Raw genomic sequence first — 27,113 nt, 5'->3', positions numbered from 1 at the left:
GGTGGCACCTTAGAGACTAACAAATTTATTAGAGCATAAGCTTTCGTGAGCTACAGCTCACTTCATCGGATGCATTTGGTGGAAAAACAGAGGAGAGATTATGCATTTTTTCCACCAAATGCATCCGATGACGTGAGCTGTAGCTCACGAAAGCTTATGCTCTAATAAATTTGTTAATCTCTAAGGTGCCACCGGTACTCCTTTTCTTTTTGCGAATACAGACTAACACGGCTGCTACTCTGAAATAGCTTAACCATCTCATTAAAATATTAAAATAAAATTAACATTTATAAACGAGTCCAAATTCTAGTATACAGCGTGAAATGCCAAACAACATTGAAAGAATTAGAGCTGCAGTGATAATGCAAATTATTATTTGCTTGCAAATGCTTATGGTATTAACCAATACCAAAAACTAGTAATAAAATATACTACTTTGGAACACTAGTTGCAGCTTTATAATTTCCATTACATATACTGTAGTCACAAAAAGTGCAATCATGTGAAAAAAAACACCCAGCAAAGTACAATGAGAAACACGGGACACTGACAAGTACTTTTTAAAAAAAAGATTTAGTTTAATACAAACTAAAAGTGTATGCACAATTTACCAATTATTGCAGTGATTACAATGTTGTTGTATTTTTCTTCTTGTTACAGTAAAGAAAACTTTTCAAAGACATAAAAGGCAGCTTGATGCCCAACTTCTATTAAAAGACTTCCAATAGGAGTTAAGTGCCTAACACCCAGTGATTGAAAATCTCTCCAATGGTGCCAGAATCTGCCCTCGTTTTTTCTTGTGCAAGCCACAGGGTTGCGGAGCTGTAAATGAGTGGGAAATTTGACCAATGGATTACAAATCATTGACTGATGGAGTTTGGCTTAAAATCCTGAGTCTACTCTATATCTGATTTTAAGTCAATAATATAAAGAAAAAATAGGAGATAAAAGATACCCCCAGAAAATTGCTTCAGTTAGTAGTTAAAGTGTGATACGCAGGAGTTGTGGCTAAAGAATACTTCCCCAGTCACCTATCATAGCTCAGTTTAACAAGAATACTGTTATATTACGAATCAATATTTAGTTTTTAATGGTTTACCCCCCGTAAACTGTAGTTTGTTTAGGGAAGACAAACAACTCTCTATCACTTTTCCCTTGTCTAATTCATTCATTTATGTACATAATATGCCATATTTGCAAGGGTGAAAGTAAGTTAGAGGACTTACCAGTACGCCAGAGTCCTGAGCAGGGGCCGTGGCCTCAACCGGAAGAGGCAGGGCCTTAAATCCCCGGGACACTTTAAATCAAAATCTAAAGGGCCAGGCTCCAGCTGCAGTAGTGGCAGCTGGGAGTCCGGGGCCCTTTAAATCACCCCCAAGCTACCAGCTGCAGAGGTGGCTGGGAACCCCGGGGCTCGGAAGTGATTTAAAGGGCCCAGGGCTCAAGTTGCTGCTACCACAGCGGAGCCCCGGGCCATTTAAATCACTGAGGAGCCCGGGGGCTCCCGGCTGCCACCACTATCCTGGGGCTCTGTGCTCAGGCAGAGGTTTAAAGGGCCTGGGGCTCCGCTGCGGTAGCGGCTGCCGGAACCCTGAGCCCTTTAAATCCTCATCTGAGCCCTGCTGCCTGAGCCCTGGGGTAGTGGCAGCTGGACTCAGTTGGGGATTTAAAGGGCCCCGGGGGGGGGGGAAGGAGGGTAGCGGTGGCTGGAGCTCCGGGGCTCTTAAAATCCCCACCGCTACCCCAGAGCTTTAAATTGCTGTCTGGAAAAGCTGGTCCCGGTTCAGCGCACCGGTTCTTACTGGTACGCCATACCGGGGCATTATGGCTTACTTTCACCTCTGCATATTTGTAACATAAACCAAAATAGCTCCCAAAGGTTAATTTCTGTATCTGCCAACTAGCATCCACATACACACACAGTGGTTGCAGTAGCATGTCTGTCCTGAAGAACAACAACACACTGCGCCTGAGAGACATCTACCACCTTAAAGCAAAAAGAAAAGGAGGACTTGTGGCACCTTAGAGACTAACAAATTTATTTGAGCATAAGCTTTCATGATGCATCCGATGAAGTGAGCTGTAGCTCACGAAAGCTTATGCTCAAATAAATTTGTTAGTCTCGAAGGTGCCACAAGTCCTCCTTTTCTTTTTGCGAATACAGACTAACACGGCTGCTACTCCGAAACCACCTTAAAGCAGTAAATCTGAAGGCCTCTCCTTCCTGCTTTAACGAATTGTATTCAACCTTTCCCCTGCAAATCCCTTTCAACTCTCTTAAAGGGCTGCTCGGCTGGTGGCACAGGTTGAAGAGCATCAGTGACAAAACCCTGACCTCTGGCAGGCTTGGTGCCCAGCAGCGATCAGGAATCGTTGCTCGCGTTCACTTTGCTATTGCTGCCATAGTCCAAGCGGCAAAAGGGAGAGCCGGACAGACAGATGAGAGTGGAAGGGACACGGGAGGACGGGTTCCTAGCTGGTGGAGAGGATGGGAAGCGGAAGGGGCGCTGCCTCCTTGCCCAGACCGACCCACAGGGAGGTCGGCGGTGGCTAGGGACTCCCGCGGAGAGGCGAGTGGGGAAGGCGTAAGGAAGACCGTGCAGGGCTCTGCTCAGGCTGCGAGCGGGGGAGAAGAGCAGAAGCCGCCCCACCTTCAGATACTGGTCAGTGCAGAAGATGTTTGCCTGGGTGACCCGGACACCCCGCATCGGCAGGGAGAGGAAAACCGCAGTGTCCGTCTGCCGCCAGCTGTAATCCCGCACCCAGACCGGCATGGCCGCCGCGGCTAAGGGCGCCCCGCAGCGGTTGCTAGGGGCGGGTTCAGACTTGCCGCGGCCCTCCCCCTAGCACTTCCGGGTTTGGAACCAGGCCCCGCAGTTCCGTAATACGGGCAGCGAGCGTCCAGGGAGGAGGACTTCTGCCCAGCCGGGGCACCGCTGCATGCTGGGACTTTGGGCTATCTCCGCCCCTGGGGGAGCATTGCACGCCGGGATTTGTAGTCTGCAAGGTGTCGCCGGCTGCCCAGGCCAGCCCTGGGCAATGAGGCCCGTGTGCGGGCAGCTAGGGCGTGTTGAGCGGCGTGGCCAGACGCATCAACCCCCGCCTCAGCGGAACGCTCTTAGAGCCGCCAGGGGAAAGCCTGGTCGGGCACCACCTGTGAAGGGCTCTGGGGCAGAAACTGTTCAGTCTCCCAGGCCTCGGGCCCCCTCCAGCCCCGGCTCCGGGTGGCGGCCCCTCCCCGCGCAGGCCGGTCTGGCCGCTGGCAGACGCGGCCCCTGGGACCGCACCTGTCCGCAAGCCGCCTGTACGCTGTGTCAGGCTGTCCCCAGCAGGCCTCTCGCCCTACGCTGTACGCGACCCCCCCGCTCCCCCAGCCAGGGGACGGAGCTTCTCTCCCACGCTCTGAAAGGAGCGGACGGCAGAGGTCCCCTCGCTTCAGCCTTCTGCGAGGATGACCAGATGTCCCGATTTTATAGGGACAGTTCCCATAGTTGGGACTTTGTCTTATATACTCTCCTATTACCGCCCCCCATCCCGATTTTTCCAGACTTGCTGTCTGATCATCCTACTTCCAGCAGCGACTGGGGCTGGAAGGGGCGTTTGGGCCCACAGTATTTAAAAAAAAGTTCAGATCAACCAGCGTCATATGACAGTTGACAGAGCCCCTTAAAGTCCCATCTCGCCTTAGCCAGAGGAACTGCAAAAAGCAGCGGGCCAGATACTCTGGCTATTTTCAACTGAGTAAGGCCCAGGAGCTGCCATGGGGAGTCCAAGAATAAACCAGTTAAACCTGCCATGAGGTGCAAAGGAAGCTAAAACTACTGTTTTAGCTTCCAGCCCTCCGATCCTGCACAAAATTTAAGAACAGAGAATCAGGGCCACTATTACATTGTGATTTTTAATTTTGTGCAGTTTGTAGCTGGGGAATGAACTCGTGTAAATAATTATGGCGTACTAGTTTAAAATTGTGGATTTTCCAGGATTTTTAAACATTTTAACATGAGGCAAACTTCTCTCGGGTGCAATTGAGTGATCGCTGTAGCTTTTCAAAACCGATCACGTGTATAATGAGAAGCTGTTTCCAGAATCAGGGCTTAAATTAAGTGAATCGTGCTCGCATTAACTTTGTGAATCCTGCAATGGGCTCCGTGGAGGTGGATCCTCATGCCTGTGAAGAGCCAGTTGCAAGACTGAGGCCTTAGAAGACCCTTATCCTGCAACTGATTTTGCCTGAGCAGAGTCCTGTTAACTACATTTGAGCTCTGAGTTGGTGCAAGGATCCATCCACGTACAGTAGAACCTCAGAGTTATGAACACCTCAGGAACGGAGGTTGTTCATAACTCGAAATGGTTTTTAAAAGTTTACAACTGAACAATGACTTCATACAGCTTTGAAACTTTACTATGCAGAAGAAAAATGCTGCTTTTAACCATCTGTAAATGAAACAAGCACAGAAAGTTTCCTTTATCAAAAAAATGTAAACTTTCCCTTTGTACGTTTAGTAGTTTAACACAGTACTGTACTGTATTTGCTTTGGTCTCTGCTGCTGCTGGATTGCATACTTCCAATTTCAAATGAGGGGTATGTTGACCGGTCACCTCATAACTCTGGTGTTTCTACTGTACAAGAAATTGCAAGATAAAAGCCTTAGCTCTTAGATTATAAAAAAAGTTTGGGCAGGAGCCTTCTCTATTATGTTCTGTAAACAGTTTGTGTTAAATAATGAAAATTTACCTTCCATGGGGCTCAAAGTGTTACTGTGGGGGAAATAAATGCAAGTTTAAGTACTATTTTTAGGTCTTTCCATAATGCTATAGCAAAGGTTAACTGACAAATAAAATCCTACTGCAAATATTGGTTCATTTACTTACCAAGATCTAAGGTCAGGCACACAGTTCTGCTTTTCATCACTCACACTTAAAGCAGCAGAGAAAGGAATGCAGCTCTTGTTATCCAAAGTATGTTTCCATAATAGACTGCTAGTAATTTTAGAAATTCTGGAAAAAAAAAAACTATTGAAGGCTGCTGATAAATTGAATAGTGATACACTGGAAATTCCAGATGTCATGTAAAAAGTAATGTGGCTGTACTTGTCATTCCAGATATTAGCTTAAATAGTTTGTCTATTTGGAGTCACTCTCTTTCATAAACTTGGGAGATAATTTGTGGATTGCTGTTTGACCTACTCCATCAGACAAACAATAATAGATCTATCTGCCGAAGTGAAGCTTAATATAGGGGAACAATTAAATATATCCTGCTTCTGATCTACATCCCTTGAAAGTCAGGCCAAACACATTAGGGTCAATCTCAGACAATATAGATTTTCTACAATTCAAGTAGGTTTTTAGTTGCTCAGAAGTATACGGTTCGCTGGAGTTAGTTGCAAAAATCCGAAAGAACCAGGAAGTCTTTTTTGACTTACCTGTTCTAGTGTGACCTAGAGAAATTGAATTCAACCTTACATACACACACACATACTCACGCTCTCTCTCCCTCTCCCCCCCCCTTAAAAAGAACAAAACAGTTAATCTACTGTTTGTTAAGGATATCAGATTTTGGTTTTCTGATAGTCATGTAATTTATATTTTCAAAGGATTGTTGAAAGAATACGTGGTGTATGAGAGTTAAGTATTGTTATTGATTTTATCCACATATAATCAGGAATTGCAGGGATTCTAAAACTTCTTCAGATCATGAACCGAATATTAATAGAGATTTTTCTGTGGATCCTTTTCCTCTTATTCACCTGTGGCAACATCAGCAGTTGCTTACATTGAAAAGGTAGGGGACTGGGACTGAGATCAGAGTTAAATTTCTGGTTCCATGAATGAAATGTCCAGGGGAAAATCTTCATTGAAAGTCAATAGGACTTACTTTCCAAAGTCACCTTTGAAAAAAGGGATTTAGGCACTTGAAAACTTTTCCCCATATAATCTTTAACATGTGGGCATGAACCTGTAGTAACGAAATGGGAGTTTTGCCACTGACTTCAGTGGGAGCAGGATTGGACCTTGAATATTTCTGTGCCTCAGTTCCCCATCTTTAAAAAGGGAATGAAAATATTTCCCAACCACACAGGAGTGTAGTGAGAATAATTCATTAATCTGAGGTCTTCGGATGCTACAGAGATAGGTATAAGATAAATAAATCAGCTGATAAGGAAAAGGTGGAAAGATTGTATTTTTAAATTAAGGTGGCTAGCTGGCAGAGTTCCTGTTTAAATGATTATTTTGATGTTTCTGGGATTTTTGTTGTACTACTCGTCAGATGGCTAGGAACCAGGAGTCTTGATTATTACATTTAAATAAATAAAAATAAAACATAGCTATCCAGAGCCAAGATGTGTTCACTCAAGGTGCATACACCACTTTTTCCATGAGCTTGGAGGTTTCATTCATGGAGGAAATGAGTCCTAAATCTATCCTAAACCCTGGTCTTCGGCTTAGGTTGCTAAGATGTATTCTTTGGTTTAAAAAAAATTAAATTATGCAATCAAAATGAAAGTACTACAGACAAACTGCTCATGATTTATTCTTCACCTAAAAAGAACATGCTGTAATTATAGAGCATAGTTTCTAGAAGGACAAACTATAATTATAGTTGCATCTACTTCTTTGCTTATACCAATCAGCTCCCTGTGTAACTTAAGAAAAAATATCTAACAAATTCTGATCTGTTTACTTGTGAGCTGGGACTCTTAATTTAAGCAAAAACTAAACAGCATTATTTATACTAGTAAGAAAGTAAGTAATATTGATTTTTTTAAGTTAAGCTAGGTCTGCTTGTTTGTAGATCCTTTAACAGAGAGAGAGAGGAAATGGGCTACATTTCAGACCTCCTTCATGAACCACATACTGGTACATGTGCATTGACACTGCCTTCCTTTCGGGCATTCCACCTCTCTGGTTTAATTCTCCAGATGATGGAGCTGTTGCTATGACAACTCATAGGAAGTGAAACCTTACAAGACTTGCCATACTGGACCAGATTAGTGGTCCATCTAGTTCAGTATTCTGTTTCTAATAACGGCATGTGCCAGCTGCTTCAGACAAAAACAAGTTTCAGAAATGCATCCGATGAAGTGAGCTGTAGCTCACGAAAGCTTATGCTCTAATAAATTTGTTAGTCTCTAAGGTGCCACAAGTACTCCTTAGACAAAAACAAGAAACTGATGTATGTAGTCAGAGTATAGTGTACCCAGAGGGAAAGTTTATTCCTAATCCTCAACAGTGACAGGTTGGTTTGTAGTAGAGTTTATATCCTTTCCAAAATTCTTATAGTAAATTATTTTTAAAACAACAACTCTGGATCTTCTAGTTATTAATATAGCTGAATATTTCTGAAAATGTTCTGAAAATTTTTAATTTCTCAGCCTCAACAACATCTTATGGCTATGAGTGCCACAAGTTAACTGTGTGTGGGGAAAAAAATACTGATTTTAAATTTGCTCTCTTTGAATTTCATAGGATGTCCCCTTCTTCCTGCTCCTTTCAGATATCCACCTATGCCTTTCTTATTGAAACTTTTTTCCAGAGAAGCTTTCTATTCTAAGTAATGCCTTCTTGAGTAGAATCCAACCCCTTGGTTTTAAACATGCGTCCACAGCACTGGGATTTTAAACATTATTAAATCATAGACTTACTACGTTTTAAGTGCTTTATATAATACAGTGACCAAGCAGGGTGAAAGAGCTATAAATTAAATAACTGTTAGCACATCACATGTTCAAAGAACTCCGCAAACATCTGACCCTATGCAGGCAGGCAATAGGGCCCAGGTTGCAAGAAGCCTTCTAGCCTCTGCTCCAGGACTGCTTTGGGTTTGTGCCCCTACAAGAGAGAACCTCTCCCAAACGTGCAAGGACAGGGAGGTTGCTGACTGCAGAGAACATGCTGCACTCTCTAAAAGTTGCCACATTAGCTGAACACCCCAGAAGCTACTGTGCCAGAGTTCCTTCTCAGAACAGTGAAATTTTACACTGTTCCCTGCCCGAGTTTGGGTCTTAATCAAATTAATCTTCACAATATAACTGCAAGGCAAGTTAAAATTTGTGCAAGCTGCATTCTCTGTATTAAATCAACAGGCATTCTCCCCTCGAAAATTAGCTTTATTTTGAAAGAAACTGAAGCTGAACAACAGAAATGCAACAATGTTACATGTAGCATGTGAGAAAACCTGCCATAAACATTTTCTACCAATGCTAGACCTATAATCTAATAAACATGATATACCTACTACTAAACAGAATAACATTTTTTGTTTTAAAAATGAAATGTCAACAATATTTATCAGCTCATATTATGTACTGTCTGAATGGCAATAGATCTGTAACTTCCTTACAGTAATTCAACATTACACTAGGGAAAAATGCGCATAAGGGACTAAATATCAAAAGGCCATAATGAAATGCAATATCCACTCCGAAGTCTATACGTGCAAGTAGGAGGGATTGTACAATTTTAAAAATCCACAACTATATTTTTCATTTTAGAACAGAAGATTCCAACATCAAGAAAGATTAAAAGAAAAGAATAAATATAAAAGAGATGAGAAGTATAATTTCCCTCTGTATATTACACAGTTGTTCAGATTTTTAAATGATCTTTGACATCCAGGTGTACCAGAGAAGGTGAATGGTTGGGAATATAAAAGACATACATTGGCATTGTCAAGGTTTTCCTTTCATTCTTCATAAAATATAATACAGCACAATGAGTAATGCTTAAAATTATATTTCTCCTGAACCAAAAAATTCAAATAGAATGTCAAAATTCTCCCTGTGGAATTTAAGTCACAGTATTATCTTTCTCCCTGTGAAACATTTTTCCCTCACAGTTATCTTTTTTCCACCAAATGCATCCGATGAAGTGAGCTGTAGCTCACGAAAGCTTATGCTCTAATAAATTTGTTAGTCTCTAAGGTGCCACAAGTACTCCTTTTCTTTTTAGTTATCTTTGACACAGCAATTCATGAATCAGAGTGCATGGAACACTCCTTTGAAGGATAAGAACATGGAGCTGAATCCATAATCATTCAAAGACTTACAGCATGTGTCAATACAAGAGAGTAAGAGAAATCTACAACATAGGCCACACTCAGACATGTGAAAAAGAGGTATTTCTTATGCTCTTGGGATGAGTAATTTCTGCAGGTGGCTGTGCAGGGTTGTACACCTGGACCAGCCAGAATACAGGCCCACATTAATACCTCTATGCTAAGGACAGAGAGGTGCTGAGCTCCCTTACATTTCTAATTAAGTTAAGAAATGATGACTCTCGGCACTTTATCTGCTCCAACCCTAAGAGCTCTTAGAGTCTGAAATCGAACCTTTATTTTTATATAAAAACATGAGCCTCTGAGAAGTATAGTAGTTCAATGCAAACAAGAGAACACTCATACGCCAAATGTAATGCATGGTAGTTATATTGCCTTGTTTTAGAGTTCTGCTTTTCAGTACACTTAATTCACTCTGATTTAAAAGAAGAAAGTATAGCAAATCCTCAAACAAAAAATAAAACTTGACCATTACAAGAATAAATTCAAAATACACTGATGTCTACAATAGCCTGCGTTTTCATATCTATGTCCAAAAGAGAAATAAATCATGAAATTATTTTTAAACCACATAGAAAATGATGTAATGGGATTGTCACACTTGTTATATGCCATCAAATGTGCAATCATTTGTTAGTGATATACTGTGAAACTCTTACTAACCAAAAACACTTATAGCAACAAATTTAAAGATCAGGCACATTGTACATAAATTCTATGTGTTTTGAAAAGTATTCACTGTATTAGTTATCATGAATTGCTGCCAACTACCATATCTCATTCTATGCAAGGATACCAGGCCAGCTACCAATCCATCAAGTGTAATGTTTCACATACTTCATAGAGTAGTTTAAAACACATCATGATACGAAATAATTTGTATTACATAGTAATTTAATCCCTTGCAATAGGGTTAATGTTGGACAAAGTCTGGACACTTTTTTTCCAATTTGAATTACGTACTTTAACTTTGCCACACACCACAGAACTAATGCATGTATTACTTCAGACATGCTTTAATTTATAATCAAAACAAAAAAGTTGTTGCAAAAATACATGTCACCAATGTGGAACACATTCAAGATTGTATAAAAGTACTGAACTGATATCCCAAAACAGGTATATGTAAGCAGTACATAAGGAAAGACTAGTTTTAATATGAAACAGTCATTGAAGTCACATACAACATAAAAAGCATGACCTTTTTATAAAATGTCAGATACTTTTAGGCAGGCAATATTAAATATAAATGTGAAGTACAGTTATTTTATGCAGAAGTTATTTATCATTTCTATTAAGTTGGAATACAGAAAATGTAAAAAGGTGCTAAATTTCAACACCACTGATTTTGTAAACATCTCAAACCAAGAAATACATTTAAGAATATCTAATTATGAAGTCCAAATGAAGGCCCAATCCTGCAAGCACTCTGAATTTTTCTTAACTTCATGCACATCATTTCACTGACTTCATTAGGACTATTCACCTGCTTACAATTAAGTACACGTGTAAGAGTGTTTGCAGGATTGGAGCATAAGCGGAAATTTATACAGATAGCTCAAAGTATCTTCTTTGAGCAGCTGTGAAAATTATACTTTTGTTTTTAATCGAGCAATCACTAAATATGTTATAATACTTGGCACTTCTATAGTGTCTCTCCTCTAAAGATTTCAAATATTAAGCCTCTCAGCACCCTGTGGAGTCAGTATTAATCCTATCATAAAGGTAAGTAAATTGAGGCACTGGTAGTTAACTGATTTGTCTAAGGTTACAAAGATGATCAGAAAAAGAGCCAGGAACAAAAGATAGGATTTTTGACACCCACATCTCTCTAATCAATAGATGGCAGTGCCTCTTATCCTACCACTAATTACAACACAATATCAGAATATTAAACCGGTACATAAAATATTTGCACATTTAAAATGGTCTACGGCTGAGGTTCTCAAACTTCATTGCACGCAACCCCCTTTTGACAACAAAAATTACTACACAACCCCAGGAGGGGGGACCAAAGCCTGAGCCTGCTTGACCTCCATCACCCGGGGGGGGAGGGGGCAAAGCTGAAGCTCAAGGGCTGCAGCCCCAGGCAGGGGGCCTGTAACCTAAGCCCCACCACCCAGGCCTGAAGCCCTCAGGTTTCAGCTTCAACCCCCAGCAGTGGGGCTCGGACTTCGGCCACAGGTGGTGGGGCTCGGGCTTTGGCTTCAGCCCCAGACTCCTGCAAGTCTAACAGCAGCCCTGGCAACCCCATTAAAACAGGATTGCGACCCACTTTGGGGGTTTGAGAGTTTGAGAACCGCTGGGGTCTAAGGCAAAATAAGTTTGCCAGAGTTACCAACTATTTAATTAAGTTTCCAATTATTTATTTCATCTGGGATGAAAAATTAAAAAGCTTGGGCAGCCACACTACTGAGAAGTCATTCTATGAAGCAGCATTCGAGGCCATTTTACAAAGGAGATGGAATTGATCCACTTCCTCCATTCTCCATAAGTCTCCAGGTTTGCAGATTTACAAAATCCTTACAATATTTTGGTGTGAAGCACCAGTACAACCTAAAACACTAATATTGAAAGAATTACATGATAGCTCAATACAAATTGTTTCATGTAGAGTATTACAAAAATCAGGTATACTAACCAACCCTCCTAATCCCATAACTAGCATGGTTCTAATTTTAAGCAGGTGACATTCCTACTACCCTACTAATAAACATGATTGTTCTTTTTCTCATACATACTTGAAATACTATTAGCTAACACACTCGAAACAAATGAATCTGCTCTCTGTAAATAGAGAGCAGAAATACTGAGACCACATCAATATCAATGCTATGATAGCTATTTAATTTTGGTACTTCGATGGCATTTGTTAATGCCTTTTATTTGTAGGACTAAACATTTGGGTGGAAACTCACAGGTTTTCACTCCATGCCCACCCCAAATGCTAACCAATTAGTACATTTGGTTACATTCATATGGCAATGTTTTGCTAACAAATGCAGAAAGCACATGGCTACTCCGAAATACTGGAATTAGTAGGGAGGGGAGGTGCAGGAAATTCTGTGATCATTTTAAACACAGTATCTGACTCCTGCACCAGATTGTAAAATGTCCAGTGGACTTCTAAGAACAAACACCGGAATCTTTTATTTGTATTAGGAATCTAGAAGAACTCACATCATCACAAACTAGCAAAGAAAGCATCGTCCCTAAGCCTCTGGTGAATTTCTCAGGCGCTGAGCAGAATTCTGATTTCAGTTATATCAGTGTAAATCTGGGGTAACATCACAAGCTTCACAATTTGCACTGGTGCAACAGAGATCAGAATCTGGCCCACAGAAATCTATGCTATCTGAATAAGGTTTTGGTTTTAATTTCTACCTCAATACTACAAGCAAATTAGAATTAAAAAAAAAAAGAAAAATGAGTACTTGTGGCACCTTAGAGACTAACAGATTTATTTGAGCATCAGCTTTCATGAGCTACAGCTCACTTCATCGAATGCATGCTGTAGCTCACGAAAGCTTATGTTCAAATAAATCCGTTAGTCTCTAAGGTGCCTCAAGTACTCCTTTTCTTTTTGCGAATACAGACTAACATGGCTGCTACTCTGAAACCTAGAATTAAAGTAGTAAGATACAGGTAAAATTCCTGAAGACATTACTTTAGCAGAGATTACTACTGTAAGTCATCAAATCAGTAAGAAAAATAGAAACACTGAAGGTTAGCCTTTGAATTGAACTAGTAATGTTGAAAAAACAGTCCCAAATTCTCCTTTACACCTCTAGGAGATTCCCAGTGAGGCAATGTAAAAGGTGCGAGAAAGTACAACCACCGCTGGTCATCATTCTCCAGATACCGCAGAAGGTCCTTTAATAATGTAAGCAAGCCGTACATAGCCCTTTATGCTCATACATAACCTATAACATTAGTGGGGAGCTACACACATACACCAAAAGGACAACACATCTCCAAATAATGTTTAGAAGCACAGTTACAGTAGAATTTCACTAATTCATACTCAGTGGGGGAACCTTGTAAACTACTGAATTAATAAACAATCAAAATTAATTAAAAGAATGATGATATATCACAAAGTGACCTTTATGTTTGTATTCTATTTAGGTTCTTATATCATCCTTACCACCACAGTATCTGAGCGCCTTCAAGTAGTGCATTAAGCAAGATGACTAGCATCTGTCATGTTTGACAAATGTGGTTTGATTATTTATGATTATTATAACTCATTAGCATAAGGGTAAATATAATAGACAGATCTAGTAGCGCTACCTATTATTAAGGCTGCCCAACACCTTTCATTATAAAACCTCATTTTCAGTTGCTTATAACTTTGCCAAATTTTAACTGTTCGGGTTGAATTTTCATGCCGGGTGTCTGGAAAATTCAGCAGTTTAGCTGTTTCCAAGAACAAGTTTAGGAAAAATATGCTGTGTTGCCCATGTTAAAATATATCTTAGAATTATTTAAATTGAGAAGCTCTATCACTTCCATACTTTGGACAGGGACTTGAAGTTTGGCAGGTGGATCACAATTTTTCCAAGCCGTATAAAAGTTCACCCAAATTGGCCAAATTACAAGACACTGAAAAAAAAAATCACAGTTCACCCAAGCTCAGTAAATATGAGAGCAGGGAGATGGTCTCTCTTGTGCTGTCAATGCTCTGCCAGATGGTGCTCTGGCATCTAGGAGGAAGCATGCAATCATGTCAAATTAAAGACTATTTCCTACTGTGTATGCACAGAAAGGGCCAAATTCTGGCATTCCCTAACTTTTGAGAGCTTGACTTTGCAACCTTGATGTTATTTTTGTGTTTTTAAATGTAATTCTAGGATATATATTGTAAAAATACTGAATTTTTAGAAACGCAAGACTTCACTGGAGTTCTTGGGTATTAAATATTTGCTGAGAAGTCAGGAGGCACTGTATTCTGAAGTGTAAACATCACAAATACTAAAACAATCAAATGCAACATTGCTTCATTGTTTCAGATGGAGAATGAGAAAAAAAATTTAAATCCTTAGTGCTCATCTTAAAATAAAATTCATTAGTACTCCTCTTTCTCCATGTCACCTCCTCCACCTTTTCTCCTATCCACAGAACAGATAGCACTGTATATGAGCAAAACAGTAATGGACATTCATAAAACATAACAATAATGAATGTTTCCAATATATAGTACCATCAAGGCTCAGCACTATCTGGCAGCCTGTAGTCATCAAGGCAGATGTTCTGACATCAATAATTCCAGTAATTCATTTTTTAATGCAAAACTTGCTTGTGATCAAACAAATAGCAGTCATATTTTGGATCTTCAAATGTTGTCTGTGTTTCTAATCGAAGTTTAAATACTCACATAAACAGGCATAAAACAAAGAACACAGAAACAGATGGAATTTCATGTGTGAAGATAGTTAGACTAAAAGCAAAAAAAAAAAACCAAACCAACCTTAATTGTCTATAGAAAATGAAGTACACCATTATGAGCTATACCTCTGTATATGTATTTCAATACTGCATCAGTAGATGTCGTCATCCATCAGTATTCAATGCGGGTGGCCCTGCAGTCTCCCTAGTACGCATCAACTGGACATCCTTTTCAGCCATGCAGGTATCACAGCCCCATACTGCTGATGCTTCTGCAGTGAGGAGGCCATAAGCTGACTCAGTCATGCCCGTGCAAATCCGATGAAACCATTTTTGACAAGAAGCTTCACACAAGATGGCATCCTGGTCATCATTAACTTCATGTGTACAAATTCCACATGGATAGACTGGCTCAGAGGATGAATGACCATGACGACTGGGGTGGAGAGATGTTTTGCTGCTCTTTTCAGAGTTGCATCCTTCAGCTGTAACCCTAGGCTGACGGGACTTGCTCTGAGTCCCATTAGCATGGCTACTGTTAGTGTTATCTGCATTATGAGAATGGTTGCTCTCTTGATTTACTACATTGTTTCGATTAACGTTTTTTAAGTCAGCACTACCTTGGTTCATGATGTCATCTGTTCTGTGGTGATGCTGATGTGTAGCAGTGTTCTGGCTGGAAGTTTTGCCTACACCTTGACTGAAGTCTTGTTTTTGTGCTGATAGTTTTGTCTGATTGTAGGTGTTGGGAGGTGGAACAAAAGAATGGTTTGAATCTAACTGGGAATTAAAATTTGGATTGCTTGCAGGTCCAAAGTTAGATGTCATGTCAGGGTGTGGTATTTGACTAGTATTTTGTGGAGGAATGTGACCAAAGTTCTCACCAGGATTTGGTCTGAAGTACTGACTGGGCATATTGATATTTTGACTCATTTGACCACTGTTATAAGATGGCTGATTTCCAAAACCTGTGTTATCATGTGGACCAAAGTTGAAAGCATGAGGTCGATTAAAACCCATTCCCACGGGGTTCTGAGGAAGTGGGTGTGGCTGGTTTCTGAGGGTGTAAGAACCACCATATGGCGAGGACATTCTGGGCAGCATATGAGGTGGCATTCTGAAAGTGTTATAACCTCCAAAACCAGGGTAACCAGGATTGCTGAAATAAGGACTTCCTGAAGATAGGGGTTTATAGGAGACAGTATTATAGTTATCATCAAATGGGTTAGCCGCTACAAGGTGGTCTGAGCTTGGATTTGGCGGTGGAGCATATTCAGATGGAGGAGGAAAGGAAGATCCCTGAAAATATTTAGAATATAATATTTAAATTAGCATTCGTATAAACTTCCCTATAAGAACACATGGGCTTTCAACATAAAGAAGCTGGATTGGCAGCACGAGTGAACCAAAGTCTTCTGTTTATTCAGTTAGGTGCCACATGGGCAGCAACCGTCAGTGTAAGCTTCCCCAAACTTCTCTGCCAGTGAGCCTTAAATCTCAACAGAATGGAAGAGACAGAACAGTTCAGGGTCCAGGCTTATTCCTCCCCTGGGCCTCTTTTGCAAGACTGCTAATATGGGCACCAGTTGTGATGGTGATTTTTGTGATACAGCAGCCCCTGGAAGAGTGGATCCCTTTGCAGGTATACCGGTCTAATGCCACCGTTGGTCTTTATATTATTAGGAGTCTGATCCTGCATTGTCTCCCACACAGAACTCTGACTGAAACCAACTGAGTTCTGTGGCTGGAGTACATACACTTATTTTATCAAATATTTTCCGAGTTTGTCTTAAGAGCTATTTCATAAAACTCATGATGCCGTTAAAGTGATTTAGATTAATTTCACTATTTTTAAAAACTGTGCAGCTGTACAACATGCTGCAAAAAATGCTCACTGTGTTGTTTTGTTTCCTTCTTTTATTTAAGAAAAACAGGATTCCCGCAAAATCATATAATTAAAACATAAAAACTCATGTTTAAATACCGTTTAAAACAGATTTTCCTTTGTTTCCTCTCACTAAGTTACTTCTTACTAAGTTAAAGGGCAAATCTCTCCCCTGACCCATCCCACTTTTGATGAGGCTATGCAAGACTTAAAAGATAGCAATACTACTGTATCCATGCTACAAGGTGTACAGGCAGGAGACAGTCTGCCCAGCGGGACTCTCCATCTTCTGTGAACCAGAAGGATCTGCTCTACTACAGCACTTTGTGGGGCTGGGCTGGGAGCTTGTGGGGTTTAGTGGACACAGAGGCTGCATAAATGACTGTAGAGAGTGACTACACAACTGACTGTCGTTCTGGTCCAGTTTGTGGGGAGAGTTCTGGCCTGCTCACCACCACATAGCTCCCTCATGCACAGTGTGCACAGAAGATGAGAATTTGGCCCCAAATATTTAGTAGCCTAGGCTGGGGAAATGATTCTCCAGATTTCTGTTGCCCTGCAAACCTTGTTAGAGGTAACAAAAGAGGAGGAACTTGATCTGCAACACCATTATATTTACTGTCATTCTGCTGCGAAAGAAAAGCTTCATTATTAGAGAGAACTAAGAGATCCAAAAGCCTGAAATTAATTGTATATGCCTACAACAGCGGGTTTCACCACTACTTGAACAAGAAAAAGAAATAGACACCCAAGTCAATGGGAACTGGGCATGCATTATCACAAGGTGATAACTGGCCCTACCTGAATAAGATTATTCTCATTATTTGCCACAAAGTAACTAATAGGAGATATTCTGAGACAGAGTGCTGAGTGGACACACAGGAGAGGACAATTTTACTTTACAGGTGATGATCAATATCTGTGTTTTGCATTAGCACCCAAATCCTATGTCTTCCCACACACTCTCTGAAAGCCCCATTTCAGAAAATGGAAACCATACATTTCCAGTGGACAGAAAAGCCAAACGGTATAAATTAAACGTACCAAGTGTGCCTCATGGCTCCCTGCATTGGAAAGCACTATAAGGGTATACTAAAGGTGTGGCCAATGGGTTCATGAACTGTACGGACCCATTAGTCCACAAACCTTCATATATGGGGAAAAGCAGCAGCCCACAGCTTCCACTCATACCCTGGAGAGTCGCACCAAACAACTGAAGGCTGGGAATTAAATTCTGTTCCTCAGAACCATGTCCACATGACTGAATGAACAGCCTGTTCACTCTGTGTATCTTTACCAAAGACTTTATATTCTCCCGTTGCAGGATGCAAGCAATCTCCAGGGATTAAAAGAACTTCAATAGGAGTTACTAGTAACCAGTAGGGGGATGGAGAGGGATCTAAGATTTTACCTAAACACTTAATTATAAAATACTGGAAAGCTACTAATCTGTGCCTGTGATAAAGGATTGATATTCCTAGATGAAAGAGACAGTCATATTAGTAAGCAACATCTGAGTGTGTTATTTATTCAAAAAATTGAGAACATCAAAAGCAATTTACCTGTGTATTTGACTTGCGCTTTTTCTTATCTGGGCTTCCAAGTTGTACTCCTGGTCCTCCTAACCCATCCAATCCACTGTCACCACCTATAAAATTTAAATCAATATAATTCTGCATTTGTTTCAATATAGATTTTATATGAATGTGTGCCTTTCTGTGTCAAACATCAAAGTATCACTAATTCTAGCTTAAAACTACAAAATTTATACAATAAACACATCTTGAGCTATAGGGGGCTGTAACACAACTACTGGAGTCCATCTCCATTAGAACATTAAGGCCTGATTCAAAGCCCATTAAAGTCAATGGAAAGACCTCCATTAATTTAATTGGGTTTTGGATCAAGCCCTTGGTGCTTAAGACTTCTCTCACCAAAAAGGAATTATCTAAGATTCATCTCCCACTTAACGTACACAGATGTGGTGTTCATCAGTCGTGGACTCCCCATGCACAATAGGCAGTTACAGTATGTAGTTAAGGAAAGAGCAAGCAGAAACAAGTCTATGAATGAAAACCTGGCATTCTATTAATGAAAATCCCTGAAAACCGGGCATACAGCTGAGACAAGACTCTCAGCTTGTCATTTCCAAACTCCCATAAATTAAGCCTTGATCATGCAAAAGGTCACTGCAGGAAAAATCTCACTATAATCAATGAGCCAGCACTAGGGGATTGCTTTGCAGAATCCTTATGTAGCAGTTAACAAAAGCTATTTTGGTACAAATACAGTTTCCTGCAATATGAGGGATGTTTATCTTCTTGATCCACTTGTTTCATTTTAACTAAGAGAAAGAAAATCCAATGTTTCACGTGAAGTTCAGCTACACCTTTCATCAGAATGTGACAGACACCTGAAGTTCTACATGATCCTGTAGTACAAATTATGACTTTTTATTTTTTAGTCCCTTGTAAAGCTATAGTTCAGTGGTGGGCAACCTGTGGCCCACGGGCCACACGCAGCCTGTCAGGGTAATCCGCTAACGGGCCGCAAGACAGTGTTTACATTGGCCATCCGCAGGCATGGCTGCCTGCAGCACCCAGTGGCCGCGGTTTGCCATTCCTGGCCCATGGGAGCTGTGTGAAGCAACAGCCAGCATGTCCCTGCAGCCCACACAGCCGGGAACAGCAAACCATGGCCACTGGGAGCTGCAGATGGTCAATGTAAACACTGTCTTGCAGCCCGCCTGCGGATTACCGTTACAGGTTGCAGGTTGCCCACCACTTCTAGAGATGGATAGAGGAGATTTTAATGATAAATGCCGCATTACATTAGTAGAAGAAATTGTTAATTTGTTTTGGGAATGAAGAGTAACCTTGAGCCAAAGCTTGAGCGTTTGGAAAGTCATGGAAAGACGATGTTAAGGTGACAGATTTTAACCTGGTAGAACCATCAATATGAACAGACTGTATACAAGTTCATTCTTTTTTGCCCATGCTCTGTCTACATCTTTACTTTGATAAACAATTATTCTTTGCTGCTACATACAGTGGAATGCATGTAAACTGACTTCAGATTGGTACTATCATTTGATATTTTTTAGAAAAGTGTGATCTGTCCCTATGTTTAAAATTCACATTAAAAAACTAGCTAAACTCTACCAAGATACAAATGTTTTGCTGCGCATGAGAATTTGTTATTACTGCATCACTCTCATCTGGTTACACAGGGTCAAATTTTAAAAGGTATTTAGACATCTACAGATAGGCGTCTTGTGCTGCTAAGCAGGCATGGTGCCTAATTCCCATTGTCTTCTGTTTAGGTGCTTTTGAAAGTCCCATTAGGTGCCCATCTGCATCTGTAAGCATCTAAAAGTATTTGAAAATCTGACCCATAGCAACAATGATTCTGACCCTTGAGCTCAGCTAAGGAGGGCTTGGTCCAAGTCAAGACCCTTTGCACCTCACCCATCCTCAGTCCTGGACTGTTCTGATGCCAGTTCAGTTCAGGTAGAGTAGTCTGAAGGTAACTGTGTTTTACTGGGGCATATGGATGCTAGTTCACATTCCTTTCTTCCCACACGTCCCCTATGCCAGTAAGGGATTCCTCATAGGAACCATCTACAACAACTCTACGTTGCTCAGAATCCTCCAGCAGGCAGCTGATCCACAGCTGCTTTGCGCACAAAGCTTCTCCCACACAGAGGAAAATCAGGCCAGTATACCAGTTAAATTATCCTCAGATATTTCAAATATTTTTGATGGATTCCTTAGCCTCAAAGTCAGTATTCTGCTAGTCAGCAGGGATTTTGTCTTAGTCCCCTCACTAGGAGGGCAGAAAATGCCAATGGGACAATTTCCACTCAGATAACTCATACTGCTTCAGAGCAAGGCTTTCAGGGAAACTACTTCCCACCTCATGGAGGAATCCGTGTTCTGTACTTGCTTTAATAACTTCCTTTTGGCTCTGGCTGTCAAAGTTAAAATCCCACCTCATATTTCATATCATGTGTGTGTGTGTGTATATATATTTATAAATATTTATATATACATTATAAAAAAAATGTATAATCCCTAAAATATTTCACCAAACACAAGGAAGAAAAGTGACCACCCCAAATTATTATGACTGGAAGAAAACTGGTAAATTCAAATCCTATTAAATATCAGGCCAGGGGAAATTTTTTATCATGTTTGAGAGTTAACATACCACAGCAGATCACCACAAAATCTGTTGTGAGAATAACTCTTTGGGATTTGGGAAGATGTCCAATTCTTACGGTTTATAATGTAAAACCGTGTGTCCCCTTATGTGCTACGTAAAGTATAGCAGCCCATAGATTTTAAATATTAAATATTCCAATAAAAATTCTGCAGGAGGAAGGGATCATTACAAATACTCCTGCCAAAATGTCCTAGCTTGGTAAACTACAAACTATCTCCTCAAATTTTTCCCTCTGTTTTCCATCACTCAGGTGTTCTCAAACATTCTTATAGACGTATCACAGTTTAACAGAGAGATTGTCTCATTGACACCTTCTCTTTCATTCACAATTATACAAACAATTTTCTCTCCCATTCATATTCACATAGCTTCCATGTGTCAACAAGAGCAATTGCTGATATGGAAAAATATTATCTGGAAAGTGTTTAATGTATTTTAGATTCTTTTAATGAAATTCAGCAGCTGAAAATAAGGAGAGTGTTAAGGATGTGACCAAACAATTCTCTAAGGACCACCAGCAAATGCTCACCTTCCTGTAGCAGTTCAAAATACAGCCTAAATCTCTGTAAGGTTTGTTAAGTATAAACTAGTACTCAAGGATCTGATCCTGCAAACACTTTAAGTACATGAGTAACCCTACTTATGTGAGTAGTCCCATTGGAGTCAATGTGATTACTCACATGAGTGAGTAAAGCTACTTGGATGCTTATTGATTTGCAAGACTGTTTGATGAAGTACTAAGCTTTTGTGATCTCAGCTTTCTCTATGTGAGGCCAATAATGTAAGTTAGACCTATGAATTTAGGATGAATAGGATGTCTATGAGCTGCCAATGTGATATGGCTGTGAAAAAAGCTAATGCGGTTTTGGGATGCATCAGGAGAGGCATTTCCAGTAGGGATAAGGAAGTTTTAGTACCGTTATACAAGGCACTGGTGAGACCTCACCTAGAATACTGTGTGCAGTTCTGGTCTCCCATGTTTATAAAGGATGAATTCAAACTGGAGCAGGTACAGAGAAGGGCTACTAGGATGATCCGAGGAATGGAAAACTTGTCTTATGAAAGGAGACTTAAGGAGCTTGGCTTGTTTATCCTAACTAAAAGAAGGTTGAGGGGAGATACGATTGCTCTCTATAAATATATCAGAGGGATAAATACAGGAGAGGGAGAGGAATTATTTCAGCTCAGCACCAATGTGGACACAAGAACAAATGGGTATAAACTGGCCACCAGAAAGTTTAGACTTGAAATCAGACGAAGGTTTCTAACCATCAGAGGAGTGAAGTTTTGGAATAGCCTTCCAAGGGAAGCAGTGGGGGCAAAAGATCTATCTGGCTTTAAGATTCTACTCGATAAGTTTATGGAGGAGATGGTATGATGGGATAATGGGATTTTGGTAAGTAATTGATCTTTAAATATTCAGGGTAAATAGGCCAAATCCCCTGAGATGGGATATTAGATGGATGGGATCTGAGTTACTATAGAAAATTCTTTCCTGGGTATCTGGCTGGTGAATCTTGCCCATATGCTCAGGGTTTAGCTGATTGCCATATTTGGGGTTGGGAAGGAATTTTCCTCCAGGGCAGATTGGAGAGGCCCTGGAGGTTTTTCGCCTTCCTCTGTAGTATGGGGCATGGTTGACTTGAGGGAGGCTTCTCTGCTCCTTAAAGTCTTTGAACCATGATTTAAGGACTTCAATAGCTCAGACATGGGTGAGGTTTTTCATAGGAGTGGGTGGGTGAGATTCTGTGGCCTGCGCTGTGCAGGAGGTCAGACTAGATGATCAGAATGGTCCCTTCTGACCTTAGTATCTATGAATCTATGAATTTATGTATTTTTCCTTTTGGGTTTATAAGAATTTAAAAGGAAAATGAATGTTAGTCCTCACATACCTCCAAGAAAAGTGAACAAGGGTCATTATCAAGCAGACAAAATAAACTTTCCTGAAAGTCACTTTTTGTATCCACAGTCTTTTCAGTAAACGATACACTGAACGTTTTGGTATTTTGCAATATACTAGAGTTAAGGTTACAAAATGGTTTCAGCATATTCTCTGTTCTCAGACACTCTTGGCTTTCTGTAAAAAGCAAACAAAAAAACCCAGAGCATTTTGGCTTAGACTTTCTATGCTTGTCACATATGAAAGCTATTATTCCCCTTTCAAATTTTTGAAAAAAAATGTAGTTCACCCATTTTTGAATGTTGGGAGAGTGGGGGACTAAATCTGCGCACTTTATTTTACACACACACACACACACACACACACACACACACACACACACTCAAGACAGGTGACACTTAAATCTTTATATGTAAATAAACAGACCCTGATTCTGCAAAGACTTTTATGCAACTTTACACAGTAAGCATAGTCCAGTATTTTACAGTATGTGAAGTAAAGCACATGTAAGTCTTTGCAGGACCGGGGCCATAACCCTTGATGAGTAAGTAGTCCCTTGGCTAAGTATGGATTTTGGTTTTTTTGTTTTAAGAAATAAACAACCAAGAGACTATAGATCATAGAATCATAGAATATCAGGGTTGGAAGAGAGGTCATCTAGTCCAATCCCCTGCTCAAAGTAGGACCAACACCAACTAAATCATTCCAGCCAAGGCTTTGTCAAGCTGGGCCTTAAAAACCTCTAAGGAAGGAGATTCCACCACCTCCCTAGGTAACCCATTCCAGTGCTTCACCACCCTCCTAGTGAAATAGTGTTTCCTAATATCCAACCTAGATCTCCCTCACTGCAACTTGAGACCATTGTTTCTTGTTCTGTCACCTACCACCACTGAGAACAGCCTAGCTCCATCCTCTTTGGAACCCCCCTTCAGGTAGCTGAAGGCTGCTATCAAATCCCCCCTCACTCTTCTCTTCTGCAGACTAAATAAGCCCAGTTCCCTCAGCCTCTCCTCGTAAGTCATGTGCCTCAGCCCCCTAATCATTTTCATTGCCCTCTGTTGGACTCTCTCCAATTTCTCCACATCCCTTCAGTAGTGGGGGGACAACCAAAACGGTACGCAATACTCCAGTGTGGCCTCACCAGTGCCGAATAGAGGGGAATAAATCACTTCCCTCGATCTGCTGGCAATACTCCTACTAATACAGCCCAATATGCCGTTGGCCTTCTTGGCAACGAGGGCACACTGCTGAGTCATATCCAGCTTCTTGTCCATTGTAATCCCCAGGTCCTTTTCTGCAAAACTGCTGCTTAACCAGCCTGTAGCGGTGCATGGGATTCTCACTTGTCCTTGCTGAACCTCATCAGATTTCTTTTGGCCCAATCCTCCAATTTGTCTAGGTCACTCCAGACCCTATCCCTACCCTCTAGCATATCTACCTCTCCCCCAAGCTTAGTGTCATCTGCGAACTTGCTGAGGGTGCAATTAATCCCATCATCCAGATCATTAATGAAGATGTTGAACAAAACCGGCCCCAGGACTGAGCCCTGGGGCACTCTGCTTGATACCAGCTGCCAACTATACATCGAGCCATTGGTCACTACCCGTTGAGCCCGACAATCTAGCCAGCTTTCTATCCACCTTATAGTCCATTAACCCAATCCATACTTTTTGAACTTGCTGGTAAGAATACTGTGGGAAACCGTATCAACAGCTTTGCTAAAGTCAAGATATATCACGTCCACTGCTTTCCCCATATCCACAGAGCCAGTTATCTCATCATAGAAGGCAATCAGGTTGGTCAGGCATGATTTGTCCTTGGTGAATCCATGTTGACTGTGCCTGATCACCTTTCGCTCCTCCAAGTGCTTCAGAATGGATTCCTTGAGGACCTGCTCCAAGATTTTGCTGGGGACTGAAGTGAGGCTGACCGGTCTGTAGTTCCCCAGGTTCTCTTTCTTCCCTTTTTAAAATATGGGCTCTGTATTTGCCTATTTCCAATCGTCCGGGACTTTCCCCAATCGCCATGAATTTTCAAAGATAATGGCCAGTGGCTCTGCAATCACATCAGCCAACTCCCTCAGCACCCTTGGATGCATTAGATCTGGACCCATGGACTTGTGCACGTCCAGCTTTTCTAAATGATCCTTAACCTGTTCTTTCACCACTGAGGGCTGCTCACCTCCTCCCCATACTGTGCTGCCCATTGCATCAGTCTGGGAGCTGACCTTGTCTGTGAAGACCGAGGCAAAAAAAGCTTGAGTACCTCAGCTTTTTCCACATAACCTGTCACTATGTTGCCTCCACCATTCAGTAAGGGTCCCACACTTTCCCTGACCTTCTTCTTATTGCTAACATACCTGTGGAAACCCTTCTTGTTATCCCTTGCTAGCTGCAACTCCAATTGTACTTTGGCCTTCCTGATTACACCCCTGCATGCTCGAGCAATATTTTTATACTCCTCCCTAGTCATCTGTCCAAATTTCCACTTCTTGTAAGCTTCCTTTTGGAGTTTAAGCTCACCGAAGATTTCACTGTTAAGCCAAGCTGGTCGCCTGCCATATTTGCTATTCTTTCTGAACTTCGGGGTGGTTTATTCCTGCGCCCTCAATAAGGCTTCTTTAAAATACAGCCAGCTCTCCTGGTCTCCTTGCCCCCTCATATTAGCTTCCCAGGGGATCCTGCCCATTAGTTCCCTAAAGGAGTCAAAGTCTGCTTTTCTGAAGTCCAGGGTCCATATTTTGCTACTCTCCTTTCTTCCTTTTGTCAGGATCCTGAACTTAACCATCTCATGGTCACTGCTGCCTAGGTTGCCACCCACTTCTACCTCCCCTACTAATTCTTCCCTGTTTGTAAGCAGCAGGTCAAGAGGAGCACGGCCCCTAGATGGGGGTGAGGGGACACTAGTTCAATGGGCATGTGCTGTGGCCCTAATCGTGCAATGGTTTATGCACCTATGTAACTTTATGCCCTTCATCAATATCGTATTGAAATCAATTGGCTATATGTGTACTTAAGGGTTTGCAGGATCAGAACCTATTATTTAAATTAGCTTAAAGAATTCCAGTCTTTCTGTGACATATTTTCTCTGCCTAACCTGCTAGGTACAAGTACTGCTGCTCTACAGGTGTTGCTAGAACAACTGAAAGAAGTGAATTGTAAATATCTGAGTGAAATACACACAGCAAAATCTTTGTCCTCTCCCTCTCCACTCCCCCCCGCCCACTGCCAAAGGCTAACATAAAGAACATTAGAAAAATTCCAGGGGTGAAGGGAAAAGGAGCAATGAATTCCTGACTTTATAATTTCACCACAATTTTCGATCCTCTCACAGATACTCTGTACATTCCAGTATTTCATTGCAAAACAAATGTCTCTTTTGTCATTCTAAAGATACAGCTATCACGATGTAAAGAGATGTGCTGCTGCCCTGCTAAGCAAGCCTTGCAGAAAATGGTCTCCAGCCAAATAGCAGCAACAGGGATGGAACTGTACTTTCCCAATACATTTCAAGGAGGCCTGAGCTTCAAAACCTCACCGGGACCATACAAATACTGCCATTATTAATAGAAGGTAATTTTTTTCTTCTCTTTTCCAACAAATTTTTTTAAAAAAACCCAAATATTAGTTTAGTATTAAAGGTCAGAAGGTGAAAAGTCAAAGTTTGGAAATGCAGTTTGCTCTCTGTGCAGGAGCGTTAATATGGGCACATGTACTATACTTATTTAACAATGTATACTAATATATTATACACCAAGAAAACGAGTAGAAATACTGCATGTGGTTGGACAAGTTAACGATGCTCCTGGATCCTTCAATATTAACTTCTCTACTTTAATCCCCAATCCTAAAATTGAATCCTCACGGCTGCAGGGGTCCACCCACGCAGATCAGTTCGCGGAATCGGGGCCTCACTGTAGACTTAATACGGCATTCAAAGAAACGCACTTGAGCAATGCTACTTCCAAAGGCGACTGGAGCCACGGCAATGCATAAAACAGATCGCAACAGCGATGAGTCAGCCGGACACACCAAGTACACATCCAGATAAATGACACCCCCATGGGGTGTAACAGGAGCTGGGGCAAGCGGGAGCGGCTCCCTGCACAGAAGCGCGGCAGCGGCAGCGGCAGCCCCGCCAGACGCCCGGAATGCAGGCGCTGCCTCCAGCTCCCCGCGGCAGGCAGAGGGCGGCGGCAGGGGGACGCTTTGGCTCAGACGGCGAGCGGGAGGATGCCATGGCTCCTCGGCGGAGTTAGGCCCGGGACCCCCCCGGCTGTCCCCAGGGTGGCCCGCCCGGCTCCCCCCACCCCCGGCCCGCTGTACCTCGGGCTCTCTTCAGCGCGATGGGATCCTTCTCCTGTTCCGCTGACATTACAGACGGCGGCGCATGGCTCCCACGGCAGCAGGAATCGAGGCGCTTTGATGCTGCGGCGGCGGCGGCTGGCCCGCACCCCGCCTCCTCCTCCGCCTGCTGCTTCGGCTGCCTCGGCCGCCGTAAGCCGGGCCGGCCACGGGGAGCTGCCAGACTTTGCAAAGTTTCGGAGCGGGAGGGCGCCGGGGCTGCCTCAGGCGGGCGAGGCGCAGGGCGGGCTCCGCTCAGCGGCGGCCCAGGGGCGGCTGCTGCGGGCAGAGCGGCCGGGGGTCTGCTCGAGCGGG

At 41.9% G+C, this 27,113-nt stretch overlaps 2 protein-coding genes across 4 annotated transcripts in view; both read right to left on the bottom strand.

The window, feature by feature from the left end:
- DNAAF4 (dynein axonemal assembly factor 4) overlaps positions 1 to 2,965 on the bottom strand; it is a 13,727-nt gene extending 10,762 nt beyond the window's left edge. For both annotated transcript variants that reach the window (XR_006274596.1, XM_038417991.2), the window contains exon 1: positions 2,652 to 2,965. Coding sequence is in view for 1 of the 2 variants with exons in the window: in XM_038417991.2 (XP_038273919.1) it covers positions 2,652 to 2,774 (123 nt within the window). In the remaining variant the exon portion in view is untranslated. The remainder of the gene's footprint in view (positions 1 to 2,651) is intronic.
- Positions 1 to 27,113, bottom strand: part of PYGO1 (pygopus family PHD finger 1) — a 27,493-nt gene extending 380 nt beyond the window's left edge. Inside the window, exons 1-3 of one of the 2 annotated variants that reach the window (XR_006274597.1) lie at positions 26,781 to 27,113; positions 17,894 to 17,979; positions 14,529 to 15,745 (exon numbers count right to left, since the gene is read on the bottom strand). Coding sequence is in view for 1 of the 2 variants with exons in the window: in XM_038417993.2 (XP_038273921.1) it covers positions 14,612 to 15,745; positions 17,894 to 17,979; positions 26,781 to 26,829 (1,269 nt within the window). In the remaining variant the exon portion in view is untranslated. Of the gene's footprint in view, positions 1 to 13,280; positions 15,746 to 17,893; positions 17,980 to 26,780 lie in introns of those variants that run through there. The other variant, XM_038417993.2, reaches the window with a different exon arrangement.

Source organism: Dermochelys coriacea, chromosome 10 (assembly GCF_009764565.3).
Source record: "Dermochelys coriacea isolate rDerCor1 chromosome 10, rDerCor1.pri.v4, whole genome shotgun sequence".
NCBI lineage: Eukaryota > Metazoa > Chordata > Testudines > Dermochelyidae > Dermochelys > Dermochelys coriacea.
Note: the sequence above shows the minus strand (reverse complement) of the source record. Positions and strands in the feature narration are given on the sequence as shown.